This window comes from Pipra filicauda, unplaced genomic scaffold (assembly GCF_003945595.2).
Source record: "Pipra filicauda isolate LSUMZ 115617 unplaced genomic scaffold, ASM394559v2 scaffold144_size1929842_pilon, whole genome shotgun sequence".
Lineage (NCBI taxonomy): Eukaryota > Metazoa > Chordata > Aves > Passeriformes > Pipridae > Pipra > Pipra filicauda.
Genome location: NW_024103929.1, coordinates 1,137,096 through 1,151,832, shown reverse-complemented (window position 1 = coordinate 1,151,832; position 14,737 = coordinate 1,137,096). Strand labels below are relative to the sequence as shown.

The following is a 14,737-nucleotide window of genomic DNA, read 5'->3' as shown; positions in this document are numbered from 1 at the left end:
ATCCATGATCCCCGTTGTGAGCCGTGGCATCACTTCCTACACGTGTCTGTGCTGCAGGTGGCTGTGGGTGCCTGGGACACTCCTGCTCAGTGGTGAACAGGCTGCTCTGGAAGGCCTGGGCTGAGGGAATGCCTCTTGGGAGAGCGATGAACTCACTGTGTCCTGCCTGAAGAACAAAAGGGTGGAAGTGAAAGAAGAAAATATGAAAATACCCACTACAGAAAGGGAAGAATTGGAATAAACCCCATTTTTATCTCCACGCACCTTTTCCACAAGTACTAATTTGATTGTGTCTTTGTTTCTTCTTCTCTGTCATATCAATACTTAGACAGCTCAGCCTCTGTTATTGCAATCAGACTGATATAAAGGGGTTGACAAAATTTTAATGAAGGATTTTTTGTTTTGCAATACATTGGTGTTATTTTGGAATGTCTTCGTCTTAAAAAATGGCAACCTTTTTACACAATAGTGCTCTTGTTGCGTTTTGCTGTTGATGATATCCAAACTAAGAATTGCCTGACGTGGGAGTGAAAGAAATGTAAATGAAAAATCCTAACTATGATGGTGGGCTTGTCCAATGTCAAGAAATGATAACATGATAACAAGAAATCAGTGAAACTCCTCTGGAAAATCAGTAAATATATAGCAATTGTATGTTTTTATGTCTATGCGGAATTTTTATGCATCGTATGGAAATTAGGAAACCTCTGCTTCATCTTCATATGGCTTTACTCTCCAACTTATCTCACTACTGATAACCAAAAAAGAAAGAAAGGAGGAACAGATATTAGAGTTTTGTTTGGCAGTCCTGAAATCCCTCCCAGATACATATTTTTGTCTTTGAGACAGTATTTCAGTTTCCACTTCAGCAATGGTACCTGACTGTTGATATTGTCACTGTTAAACTGGATTTTAGAGCAGGTGGTCTGCTCTCCTGGGGCAAACTGTGTTCGTTCAGACACCAGCATCTTCGAAGAAGTCCTCTGTAAAGCTGATGGAGTACAGGAGAGAGCACAGCTTCTCCTGTGGTTCTAGAGCATGAAGGTTGAAAAGGAAAGAGCTTCTCCAGTGGTGTGGAAAGGGACAGAGAGAATATGAGGTTGCAAACAGGGAAAAATAAGTTTATTCCAATGAGTTTAAAGTAAAATCATCCTTTCTTTCAGGGTCAGGGCAACCCTTTGTATAATCAGAATGACTATAGTGGTAACACTGAGATATTTGGAAGTGGTAACACTGAGATATTTGAAGGGCAGACATCTGGATCAAGTGACATATGCTATAGTCTTTGTGATATTTTCACTTCGTGTTTCTGTAGCTTGATGGGATGGATAGATAGATGGATAGACAGATAGAGCAAGCTGTTAGACCTCTGATGGAAAAAGAAATTTTCTCTTGTGTTGGACTTCAGTTTTAGGTTTTACCATTTCAGTGTAATCTGTAAAATGCTTCCCATGAACGCCATTGATCGATGGAATTAAACCAGTTGAATAGCATAGCCTCCGACTTTGGGAAAACAAAAATTGGAAATGCACTAGAGAAAATAAATTAACAAATTGCTGTATAATGCTGTTTAGTTTGCTTTGAAGCAGAATGCTTGCTGTAGGAAGGTTAATATTGACTGCGCTTGTACGTTTTCTGTTTTTTGGCAGGTAACCCTGGACTGGCAGGTTATTACAGGACCTTTATACAGGCTTTATATTGTGGACTGAACCAGCAGTATCCCGTGTGGGTTGTGAGCCATGCCGGACATTGTAAACCTCCCAGTGGGATGGAAATGATAGAAGGTACAATATTGCAACTTGTGCATACAAATGTTTGTACCCCTCCCATTTCACTACCAGAACATGGCCTGTTAGAAGGATATGAGTTTTAAGTGTCTCAATTGTATTTCCACAGAACAGTTGTATGAGGATTTACTGAGGGAAAAAAAGTATTTTTAGGTAAATTAGATTTGCCAGACAAATAAGTGCTATTAAGAGAATAAGAATTTGCTGTTGGCAGTTGTTAGAGACAAGTTACAGTGAAGAGGATCTAGAATGTGTCTGTGTTGAGAAGAGTAGATTAGAAAAGTACGTTTTTAAATTAAATGTCCAATTCAAAGATTGAGTATGTTAGGAGAGATTTAATTATCTCTGAATTTAATAATAGCTGTACTAAATTACTGAATTTCCTAGAAGCAATTACATCTTTCTGAGTCTGGGGTGTGGGGTGTTTGGAGGGGAGAGATTGTTTGTGTATCTCTTACGAGTCTTTTGACATGCAGATCTCCAGCAAGACGTAGTAGCCAACTTGAACAGACATTGTTAATGTAGAACATTGTAAAACAGGGGGAGCCAGCAGCAAATCCTGCCCTGAAAGCTGCTTATTGTCAGAATACCTCTGGACTTGGTCAGGCTGCAGTGATGTAGCAGTAAATCAGTATGATTTCTTAGGTCCAAAAGGTCCAGCAATGTAAATTTACCTGAAAATTTTGAAGAAGAAACCATTTTAGCTGTTTAGCATAACTTTCCCTCACTAACCTTTGCACCTGAGCTTCTAAGCCTTTTTATTGGTTTATTTAATTTCAGGTTTGAAAGTTAAATATGAAACTTGTATTTCTTTGGTAAAATTCCTGCCAGTCATTATGTTCAAGCATCAAGCTACTGGCTACTAGCATTTTTTTCTGACAGGTGAGAAATCCTTAGCTTTATAATTTCTGGAACAGTAGTAGCCACAGGGAACAGGTAGAAGTTTGGCAACAGAGTGGAGCTGAGTTTATTGCAGGGAACATTTGAAGGTCTGCACTGGGATCGTGTCTGTAAGTGTGTAGTTAGTAAAAAGAACCTTTGATAGTGAGAGATGTGTTTGGTGACTTGAAATGGCTGAGCAAATTGAAAGGGGGAAGGATTTTAGATTGAGTCAGTAGGGGTGTTGTCCCATTTCCACTGTGACAGTCCCTGTACTACTAAAGAGTGTAAATCTGGGTGGAGGACAGCTCCAGTCGGTAAAAGCAGCTGATAGATCTAAGTTGAACGCAAATGTTTAGCTGACTTCACTGTATCCTTTTGCACTGACAATGCTTCTGTGAGAGGGGGAATTTTCAAGAATGTGGTAGCTTTTTAAGATGGACAGGTCAGAAGTGAAGTACCATGATGGTGTTGTGTCGGGTTTTATTCAATATATTCACCCATGACCTGCAGAATGAGAGTAAACAAAGAAATTTCTCAGTTTGTGAATGGCACTTCATAGCATTTAATTACTGAGAAGACATTAGATGTGAGGGAACTGTGTAAACATCTCACAAAATTTAATGGTTGGGCAAGAAGATGGTAGACAAGTTTCAGGATAGATAAGTATGAATTAATGCATCTGACAAAAAAGATCTTTTTTAACTCTGCCTAGGCAATCTTGAACTTTGAGTACATTTATAAAACTCAGGAAAGATACTAGTGTCATCACTGACCGTTCTGTAATATTAATCATCTCTCATTGCACAGTGGCAGACAAAAATTTAAGACAACAAAGCATTGGCCATGAGGAGTGTTACATACAAGGCAGGAGGCATTGGTTTGTTAGTGTATGTGACCATAGTGGACCCACACCTTGATTATTAGAGTGCAGTTCTGATGGGCATCTCAATGACAACTTTTCAAGAGTGAAGTTGGTGAGTGAATGCAGAAAGACAACTAAAACAACACAGAGAAAGCAGCTTTCTCGTTTTGAGACATTACATGACTCTTTGATTTGGGGAGCATAATGCTTCTCAGGAGCATGACTGAGTGTCTGAACATGAGCCAGCAGCGTGCCCACGTGCCCAAGAAGGCCAGTGGCATCCTGGCCTGGATCAGGAACAGTGTGGCCAACAGGACCAGGAGAGTGATTCTTCTGTGTACTCAGCACTGGTGAGGCCACACCAGGAGTGCTGTGTCCAGTTCTGGGCCCCTCAGTTCAGGAAGGATATTGAGGTGCTGGAGCAGGTCCAGAGAAGAGCAACAAGGCTGGTGAACGGACTTGAGCACAAGCCATGTGAGGAGAGGCTGAGGGAGCTGGGGTTGTTTAGTCTGGAGAAGAGGAGGCTCAGGGGAGACCTCATCACTCTCTACAACTCCCAGAAAGGAGGTTGTAGCCAGGTGGGGGTTGGTCTCTTCTCCCAGGCAACTATCAGCAAGACAAGAGGGCATGATCTTAAGGTGTGCCAGGGGAAGTTTAGGTTAGATATTAGAAAGAAATTCTTTACAGAGAGGGTAATCAGACATTGGAATGGGCTGCCCAGGGAAGTGGTGGATTCTCTGTCCCTGGAGGTTTTTAAGATGAGACTGGATGTGGTACTTAATGCCATAGTCTAGTAACCGTGGTGGTAGTGGATCAAGAGTTGGACTTGATGACCTCAGAGGTCCCTTCCAACCCGACTGATTCTATGATTCTATGATTCTATGCAAAATCATGACAGTAAATAAGGTAAATACAGGATGAAATATACCAGATTCAGTAGTGGAACTAACCATCACTTAACAAGCTGATTTAAAACAGGTGAGAGAATGTATTTATTTATTTATGCATCAGGTAAAAAGTTTAAGGAATTAACAGCCAAAGCACTATATTGTGGGCAAATTGTATGAGCAGACCTAAAAGGATAAAACAACCTGATGGACAGGTGGTTCATAAACAGCTGCTGAAAGAGTGAAGTTCTCTAAATGCGGGTGCACTCCTGTCCTTGCGTTGGACACTGACCTTCACACTTCTGTGCTGCTCCTGGTCCCAGTGCCATCCTGTGGCAGGGTTGTGAGCCTGAAAGAATCACCACAAGGGGAAGGGAGGCAGAAAGTGTCCAGGCTTGGTGATGCCTGAATAGCATCTTCTCTTGCCACTGCTGACCTTGGGGGATTGACATGCTTGACCCAGCAAAGTATTTTTTAAAAATTAAGGTGTACTGTAAAAATTCCATGTGTTCCTATGTCCTTCCTATAGACGTTTCATAAAGCCTTATCTAAAATAGCCACATGCAGATCCTCTGAGAAAGTTCAGTATTTCTTGATAACAAAGGTGAGGGCATAAATTTATGCAGAAAACGTTTGAATCTCTGACACCATTGATTATTGAGATTTTTCAGATTGCAATCTAGCAAATAAAAGTGGGGGAGGAGGGGGAGCTAGCAGAAAAGAACAATTCATACTGATGCATTTACAACAGTGGTCTACAAAGTTTTTTGCTCCTGCACTGCTGTCAGTAAAAAGAATTTGGGGCACACACCCTCAACATACCATTTTTAAAAATTTAAATTACATACATGTTCCTCTACATTTCTGGTACTTCTTTCCTGTACCCCACTGTGCATACACCTCATTTCAGAGACTACTGATTTAAAGTGTGCATGCCTTTAAATAGTGCACTTAACTTGTAAGTGATGATGCTGTAAAGGGGTCTAAAATTAGGCCAACTGTGTGGAAGTATTATGTCTGGTTATATGTAGATCAGGTAAATTTTGAAAGTCTCAGAAAGACTAAAACAAGTTTTCCAACAGCAGACATCAATCATAGACTACTTCCTATTTGACTGGAGGCACTTAGCAGTTTGGAAACCAAACAAAGCTACACCCTTCATTTTTACTTCTCTATGATATCCTTCTATTCAGAGAGTTCTTGCAGGCTCTGCTCCACAAAGACACACACCATTAATTGAACATTTCATAGCTGTAATTCTGTTTCCAGCAATCAGTCCACTGTGAAAAATAATTTGAAACTTATTTTTACTCAGTGAACACAATGAAAAATTATACCTCAATTTCAACATCCTTCTCCTCCTCCTCAGCTTTTAAAAAAGCAGTTGTTTTGAACACTGCTGTGGCTGCAAAACAGGCCCACATCAATCCTTAGGTGTAGGCAAAATTACAAAAAGGAGAACAGTTTTCTAGCTCTTTCTTATTCTGTTTTAAATTGGCACTAAAAATGGATAGACAGCCTGTGTACATACATAACCATGTCTTAAAGTGGTCTAATTCTGTGGACATCTGCTGTGGCTTGACAAGAAATAGGAAATAAGAGATCTCAGATGGAAGTAAGAGTAGAATCATAGAGTCATTAAGGAGTCATCAAGTGCAACCTTTGACTGAATGCCGCCATGCCCACTAAACAATATCACAAAGTGCCACCTCCACTCGTTTTTTGGACACTTCCAGGGATGGTGACTCCACCACTTCCCTGGGGAACCTGTTCCAATGTTTAACCACTGTTTCAGTGAAGAAATTTTTCTATATATCCAACCTGAACCTCCCTTGGCACAACTGAGGCCATTTCCCCTTGTCCTATTGCTTGTTACCTGGGAGAGACCGACCACCACCTTGTGTAGCCACCTGGCTACACCCTCCTTTCAGGGAGTTGTAGAGAGCGAGAACATCCCCCCTGAGCCACCTTTTCTGTGGGCTGAGCCCCCCTAGATCCCTCAGCAGCTTCTCATAAGACTTATGCTCCAGCACTACAGGCTGGGCACAGAGTGGCTGGAGAGCAACCAGACAGAGAGGGACCTGGGAGTTTGGATTGACAGGAAGCTGAACATGAGCCAGCAGTGTGCCCAGGTGGACAAGAAGGCCAATGGCATCCTGGCCTGGATCAGGAACAGTGTGGCCAACAGGTCCAGGGAAGTGATTCTTCCCCTGTACTCAGCACTGGTGAGGCCACACCTGGAGGGCTGTGTCCAGTTCTGGGCCCCTCAGTTCAGGAAGGATATTGAGGTGCTGGAGCAGGTCCAGAGAAGAGCAACAAGGCTGGTGAAGGGACTCAAGCATAAGTCCTGTGAGGAGAGGCTGAGGGAGCTGGGGTTGTTTAGTCTGGAGAAGAGGAGGCTCAGGGGAGACCTCATCACTCTCTACAACTCCCAGAAAGGAGGTTGTAGCCAGGTGGGGGTTGGTCTCTTCTCCCAGGCAACTATCAGCAAGACAAGAGGGCATGATCTTAAGGTGTGCCAGGGGAAGTTTAGGTTAGATATTAGAAAGAAATTCTTTACAGAGAGGGTAATCAGACATTGGAATGGGCTGCCCAGGGAAGTGGTGGATTCTCTGTCCCTGGAGGTTTTTAAGATGAGACTGGATGTGGTACTTAATGCCATAGTCTAGTAACCGTGGTGGTAGTGGATCAAGAGTTGGACTTGATGATCTCAGAGGTCCCTCCCAACCCGACTGATTCTATGATTCTATGACCCATTCTTGCCTTTCTCTGGACACACTCCAGCACTTCAGTGTCCTTCAAGAAAAAGGACACAGGTTTGGTTTGGTTTGTCCTTAGGACGGCCAAGATACTATTTTTGATAGTGAAGTAAGATTGAGAGTAAAGAAAAATTAAATCAAAGTCAATTTGTTTATTTATTTGTTATAATAGTCTTTGTATGCCAAGCGCTACAGAAATATGGAATCGTGTGATTCTTAATTGATTAAAGAGACACAACTGATGCGTTAAAATATATACCTAACAAATAGCTAGTCATCAGTCATCTCTTAATGATACAATATTTGGTCAAGTAATAAATTATATTAAAGATAAATCTCTTGAACTTTCTAAACTGTACGGATGAGTATTGGGCTATACAAAGTCAAATTACAAACACTTTTTATAGTGTCAGCAAGGCATATTTTCTCTTTGGTACAGATTGTCTACTGAATGTTGCTTTGCATCTGAATCACTATTAACTTCCTTTTGAATGAAATGCCATTCTTAATAGTCAAGTTAAAAGATAAAATTCTAGTTTGATCTTTTATGTTCTATGGACTGTAGAAGATAATAGTATGTCCTTAAAATCTGTTAAGCTAGCCTTAGTTCATAGTTCTTGACAAAAAGAGGTAGGTAATGATTGATTTCTAGTCCATCAAAAGAATATTTCCATTGCTTTCTCTTTACACATGGAGTGTAGGGCCTTTAGGCCATTTTGAAACTGCATTACATCCTTAAGAAAGAATATGGAAAAAGCACAAAAGTGGTGAAGGGATAATAAATTATCTGTGAAGACATTGATTATGTGATCCCAAAATGTTAATGTACCATCAGTGTGAAGTTTTGAAGTGAAATTAAGTTGTGTATAAAAAAAAAAATAAATTCTAGTGTTACATGAAAATTTGGAAGCCGTGTGGAGCTTGAATTTATTTGATATATTGCTTCTTGGCTGTTGTTACAATTCATCTGAACGGAGTTTGCTTTTGCAGCCCTCCGGTTTCTAATGAAACTGCAGAATTGACTATGAGTGAGAGTCTGCTTCTAGCTCAAGTGATATAAATCTACAAAAAATGACTGAAATTATTTGGGTCAAACCGAATTTTTACTTTAGCAAATTAATAATCTTGTTAATTGCTAGGTAGTTGTCCACCAAATGTCAGATAAAAGTGTGGGCATGGTTAGCAGATTTGAACCATAAGTTTCTACCATCATGATATGCTGTGCTGGCAGGAAAAAGTCTAAAATAGTAGCCTGAGCAAGACAAGGGGCATGGTGTTCTATAATAAGAGGGTTATGAGTTATTTGAGACAGTGATTCCCAAGCTGTGATCTGTGGGACACTGGTGGTTCCCAGGACACTTGCTTGTGGTTCATGAAGAGCTGGCTGATCAGATGAAGTTGGCACTCTGGCCGCTTTCCACTTGCTAAGCGGAATGAATAGTAACTAAGAATACTTTTCCAATAACACTTCTTTTGTGTAAGCATTTGCTGCGGTGCCCTTAGAGATGTTGTGCCACCACAGATGTGTGGTGAGGGTGAGCAGTGGGATTGTGGTCTGTACTGCTGCAAACAGGAGAGGAGGAGGTCATGAAAGTTGGGTGTTCCAAGAACTGGGCTCCTAAAAATAGGGACTCATCCTTGTTGTTGTGTATCATAGAATCATAGAATAGCCTGGGTTGGAAGGGACCTTTAAGACCATTTAGTTCCAATCCCCTTACCATGGACACAGACACCTTTCACTAGAGTGGGTTGCTCAGAGCTCCATCCAACCTGGTCTTAAACGTTTCCAGGGAGAGAAGTTACACAGGCACAGGGATTCCATATGTATTTGGTAGTTTTCACTGGCTTGTGACTCATGTATTTTAAGTAGAATAGATATTTTTAGTGATTGCTGATGGTGGAGAATACCTACACTGCTGAATCAGGTGAATCAGAGCTACTGGCAGTCTGTTCGGTCAGTACAAAAACACCTCAGAATTAGTCTCTGTAGTACTTAGAAATTTTTTTGACCAACAAATCATTATCTATGCTTCAGCACTGTTTGGTCAGTAATAACAGCAGAGATGTGGCCATGCTGAGGTACACAGTGATAGCTGGGTTTAAAAGGCATTTATGTCTTGCATATTTATATGTACATATATATAGGGAGACAAGCAGTAGGTAGGCAGCTGGGCTGGCATCTCACATGCATACTTTAAGCTTATGCATACACACATTTAATTCACATTACACACATTTAATTCACATTAATTTCTATTTCAATAACATTTTCTGCTTCCTAGGCATATAAATTAAAATACCTGAGAATCAATGAAAGATGGATTATCTCTAATGTAAGTTCTTTTGAGGTTTAGTCAGTTATGTGTATATATTACAGACCCAGAGAACTCTGTAGTTATGTTTATGTCCCAGACCACATTCAAATTCTGCTTAATTTTAATGCAGAATTATATGACATGATTTCTCCCAGCCTAGGGGTATCACAGTGTAGATACATTAAAACCCCCAAGTATCAGGCATGCCATTCAGGTAGAATTTTGCTAGTTTCATAACTATTTCATAGCCGAGAGTAATTTTTTTAATGTATAGAGAGGAGAAGCTTCCTGTTTACAGAGCTGGCCTTGGCACTGATTAATCACATTGAGCTCCTCACATGGTGTTCGTCAACAGCAAGGGATCCCACATCGGGGTGTGCACAGAGGAACTGGTTGTTTTCACAGGATGGGACAGGAACTGTCAGCTCAGTGCAGTGCAGTGCTCCTGCCCCTCCTGATCCAGCAACTGCTGTTGCCCAGAAACCCTATTCCTTCCTTGTCTTGGAAAAGGCAGCCTAAGGAAGGAAGTGTGTGTGCACATGTAAAAGTTATTATGAGGCATTTAAATGTTGAGGTTTTTGTCTTTGCCTGGTAAGATCTGAATTTTACTGTATGGTTTTAGTGCTAGGTGTCTATTTTAAGGAAACAAACGGTCATTTCATGTTATGAACCCACTGGAATGTTTGAAATCTAAATGTGTGAAAAGTAAGCAGCCCTAGGGATGCTGCAGTACTCCATTTACTTCTTTCCTTTTAGCCACATTCAGTTAATTATTCATGGAGGTCCCATAATCATGTCCATAATTATGCAAATACATCCTTAGAGTGAAATCTTGGCATTTGGCATTGACTTTATCAGTCTTGCTTAATTTTCAGCATGTGTTTAAAGGTCCTGTTCTGTTTAAAATCAAAACTAAGAAAATAAAATTTTGCCATATGTGAAGTATTTCTGAGTTGCTCTGTTGTTTTCTTTTCTGGCCATCCAAAATGATAACAATTTTAACTGCTCATACCTTAGCAGCCATGTATTTATTTGTAATGATCACTTAAACACTATTAAGCTCATTTTAGTACCACTTAATGCATAGCTCTATGTTCCATTGACTTCAATGGAGTCGTGACTAATTTTTGTTGACATTACTAAGAATAGAACTTTGTCTTTACATTTCTTATGGTTGCATGAAAAATAGGTTCTCTGTATTCTCTGATTCTTTCAAGGTTTTCCCCTCAGTCTGTCAGCAGAATACCTGTTGGCATATTTTTTGAAAAATGTCCATAAGAGCTTTCTAATCCAATTCTAGTACTTTATTCAACTAATTCCTCAGTTAAAAGAAGCAGAAATTTTCATCCATATCTACAAATAAGAGTAATATAATTCTGTTTCTGAAGATGGGTTTGACTTGATGATTATTGTGAGTCCCTTCCAAATTGGCATATTCTGTGATTCTGTAATAGCTTTTGAAACCTGATGCAATCTTCTGGATCTTTATCCAGAAAACAAGATGTAAAAAAAAAAAAAAAAAAGACATCAAGACATCCATCCATTGGAGAGTACAATGTCTTTACTGCATTCCAGGAAACTTTGGATGTAGGTTTTGAAATTGTTTATGGATCATATTCTGCCTTTCACCCCATGACACAGATATGTTCTCCAACTGATACCATCATTTCTGATTACATACAGATGGCTGTTGGGGGGGGGGGAAAGTGTTCAAGAATGTGAACCCTATGAAGAGGTAACAGTTGTATCTTCTGGTGTCCTGATTTCCAAGGGAGGACAGACCAGCACTGTCATGTTTCAGAGTAACTTATTTAAATGTATACCATACTATTATAGGGAAAGTAAAACCCTAACATAATTCAATAAACACAATATTGAGATGATTCAGATTATTTTCCCTGGGGGGTATACTTAAGAATCTTTTAACCCAACTCACTTTGAAAGATATATTTATGGCTGCTAACAGAATGAAAAAAAAGTATCCCCATAGCAGAGAATAATTCCTTGTATCTGAAGGTGTAACAGGTCTGGATTTTTTTTTTTTATACTTGAGTCAAAAAAGTTTATTTTCTTCATAGGTTAGCTGTAGGAAGAAAGCTGATCAATACTTTTATTTACTATTAAGAGTTTCTACTTTATGATAGAGATCTTTGATTTAATTTGATATCCACAAAGCTTGCAACAAATGGTGCAGATCTTGATGGGATCCAATGTTTGGTGGCATTTTTATTTTTAATAGACAGTGATCTTCAGCTGTAAGACTGAGGAATCGTCACAACATAATTCCAGATTCTAAAATCAATCAGGTTTGGAACATGGACCCCTTCTTGTTTTGTTTTGGTTTTAGGAGTTTCCTTTTCTTTAAGGAGCAATGTAGGCATTTCAGGGAAATACAGGAAACTGTAAGGCAGAGTGTGCAGGAAGAAGTAACTGCAAATGGTCTCATTCTGAAATAATCAGTAGTGAATTACTCATACCTTCAGTGTATCTACCTAAATCTCTCAGTAAGATCTGAGTAGAGGATGACTGCTTAGAGAAATTATAAAGAAAATTATATGGTACTGTGGACTCAGGTTGAATGAGGGGGTCCCAAAGCTGCTTGCTGGGTGAAGGAGTTTTTGTTTTTTCCTAGTTTTGACACCACGTGGCACTGCTCTCTTTCTTTAAGCCAGACATTCGTACCTTCCTAAAGGCTGGATTAGTGGATTCATACATCTATTAAAATTATCTAATTTAGCTATCAAATTACTGGTGTGGTCAGGTGACTACTTAGTTTTCAAATTATTCCCCATTGGTTAAACGTTATAGCAGATAATTAAAATTCTCAGGGGTTGCCATTGTAGTGTCATTTTTTTCCGAACAGTATTATGTTTTCAAACATATTACTAATGAGTCTTTGCTGTCAGACACTCCGCTGACTTCTGTACTGGTGTTTACATGATTTGGAGGAAGAACTTTTATTCTTCAATTAATCATGAAGAGAACAATTTCAGTATTTCTGAATTCACTTTATTATAAAACTCTACTTGATCATATTTGGATCTGTTTATATCTAGAGTGCAGGTCAAACTCAGTTGCTGTCTTTATAGAAATTATACTGCAAAGCTGCAGGCAGTTTCAAAGCATTTGTATTGAGCTGTTACTTTAATATCTGCTAATGTAAATGAGTGAGAAAACCAAACTTTGTCCAACTGTGACTCTAGAACTGCTTGTGGTTAATTGGTTTACTTTCCATGTAGGACCTCTCACCTGTGCAAAATGAAGACCAAAAAATCCCTTATTCATCTGTAGTGACAGATCTTGGAATGGTTTGGGTTGGAAGAGATCATCTAGTTCCAACTTCCCTGCCATGGGCAGGGACACCTTTCATAGAAGCAAGTTGCTCAAAGCCCCATCTAACCTGATCTTGAACACTTCCAGGGATGGGGCATCTACAGCTTCTCTGAGGAATGTGTTCCAGTGCCTCACCACTCTCATAGTGAAGAATTTCTTCCTTTAGTCTAATCTAAACCTACCCTCTTCCAGTTTAAAGCCATTCCCCTTTGTCCTATCTCTCCATGCCCTTGTAGAAGTTCCTATCCAGCTTTCTTGTTAGGACTCAGTTTTGTAGTGGTGTCACTTAAGTCTCCATTTCAGCTGTCAGGTAAGACTCCAAGTAAAATGAAACCATCACATTACCTTGGGCATGTTGCCATAGTTGCCATGCTGGGCAGTTCAGGCCAGTGACTAAGAATGAAACCTTCGGCATTTTCTTCAGGAAGGTTAAAAAGGAAATTGCTATCTTGGTAATAGAGAATTAATTTTTAAACAATGTAACAGAACACTGGAGAAGAAGAGATATAAATCAGAATTTGAAGTGGTCATTTGGCAAAACTGTGTTTCCTCCTGAAACATACAAAACTTGCACTGCACAGCACGTGCAAATGCTTATTTAAAGCATCAGCAACTGATAAAGAAACTTGCTAAATTTATATAAAGTAGAAAGTGAAATGATTTTCATAAATTCAGGCTTTTACATATACTGTTTTGTCCATTTCTCTTTTGCCAGCAGGGATCAGTACTGGGAGTCACTGAGCTGTGGCTGGTTCCCTTTGCTGTCAGCTCACACTCCTTGTGCAAAGAGGAGCCCACACAGATTACAGGGCTTTTCAAGCCAGGTAGCAGCTTAGGAGCATGGATTGAGTGCTGTGAGGTAGCACTGCATGGCAGAATATTTTGCATACGTGCTGTGCTACAGCCCTTGGCACTGGTAGCAGGGGGTCGGTCGTGTTCTCTGCTGGAATAAACTGACGTAGTTCTTTTCAGTCAGCACTGTGGCACCAGTTTACAGCAACAGGGAATATGAGATAACAATTTTGAAAGCCTCTTATAATCTATAAATAAATTTTGAAGGATGAAAGATGGAAAAATGTTATATTTGCCTAAGTGGATCATTTACTACTTAAAAAGGATGCAGATGGTATTGTTACATAATTTGGACTTGAATATTAAATTTAATGTTTCCATGGACAAATGAACATAGAAACCTACACTTTGCTTTATATTTCTGTTGAAATAGTATCATCCAAGATGAATATACACAAAAGTAAAGAAAAAGGACTAAGTTTACTCTGTGCCATCCTAATGCCATTATAGGAGCTAGTGAGGCCGGAAGTGCATTAGTGTTATTTTAGTGTTATTCTCAAGATAAGTTTTACTTTGGTATTATTTTGAAGAGTCATAATTAGTTGAATGTTTCAGTCTTGGTCTCTATTGCAGTTCTGAATAAAATTTTGGGAGGGATTTTCAAGAAAAATTGAGATTGACCTAACAAAAGTTATAGGTTGAATTCAGTAGAAGGATCAAACACTTCATAAAATGTCACCCATCAATGTGTATGGTCACTGTGAGGTAAAAATTCTTATTGTTAATCCGTAACGGCCCCTCTCAGCTCCTTGCTTTTTCCCTTTTCCTTCTCTTGACATCGTAGTGTGCTCCTTCTCATTTTCTCTTACTTTGGAAATAATTCTTTTTATTTCCTGTCTATGAAATAACATGGGTTGTCTTCCTTGGCCAGCTGTCTTACTCTGCTCCAAACTTCGGCTCTCCCTTGTTTGCTCTCAGTACTTCTTTCTCTATTTGTATCTGTTTAAACTTCCCAAAGTTTTGAAGTGCTGTTTTCAATAGGTGTGACTGTTGGACTTGCCTACTGCAGCACAGCACCTCATTTGTCATACACCAGAGGAATCAATGCCTGTGAAGTGAT

The 14,737-nt window shown here is 39.6% G+C and overlaps 1 protein-coding gene across 3 annotated transcripts in view; it reads left to right on the top strand.

Moving 5' to 3' along the window:
* The window catches only part of LDAH (lipid droplet associated hydrolase), a 117,958-nt gene that overhangs the window by 30,762 nt on the left and 72,459 nt on the right, over positions 1 to 14,737 (top strand). For 2 of the 3 annotated variants that reach the window (XM_027710190.2, XM_027710189.2), the window contains exon 3: positions 1,650 to 1,784. The exons of the other annotated variant lie outside the window; for it this stretch is intronic. In XM_027710190.2, the coding sequence (XP_027565991.1) occupies positions 1,650 to 1,784 (135 nt within the window). The remainder of the gene's footprint in view (positions 1 to 1,649; positions 1,785 to 14,737) is intronic. 3 annotated transcript variants of the gene reach the window in all.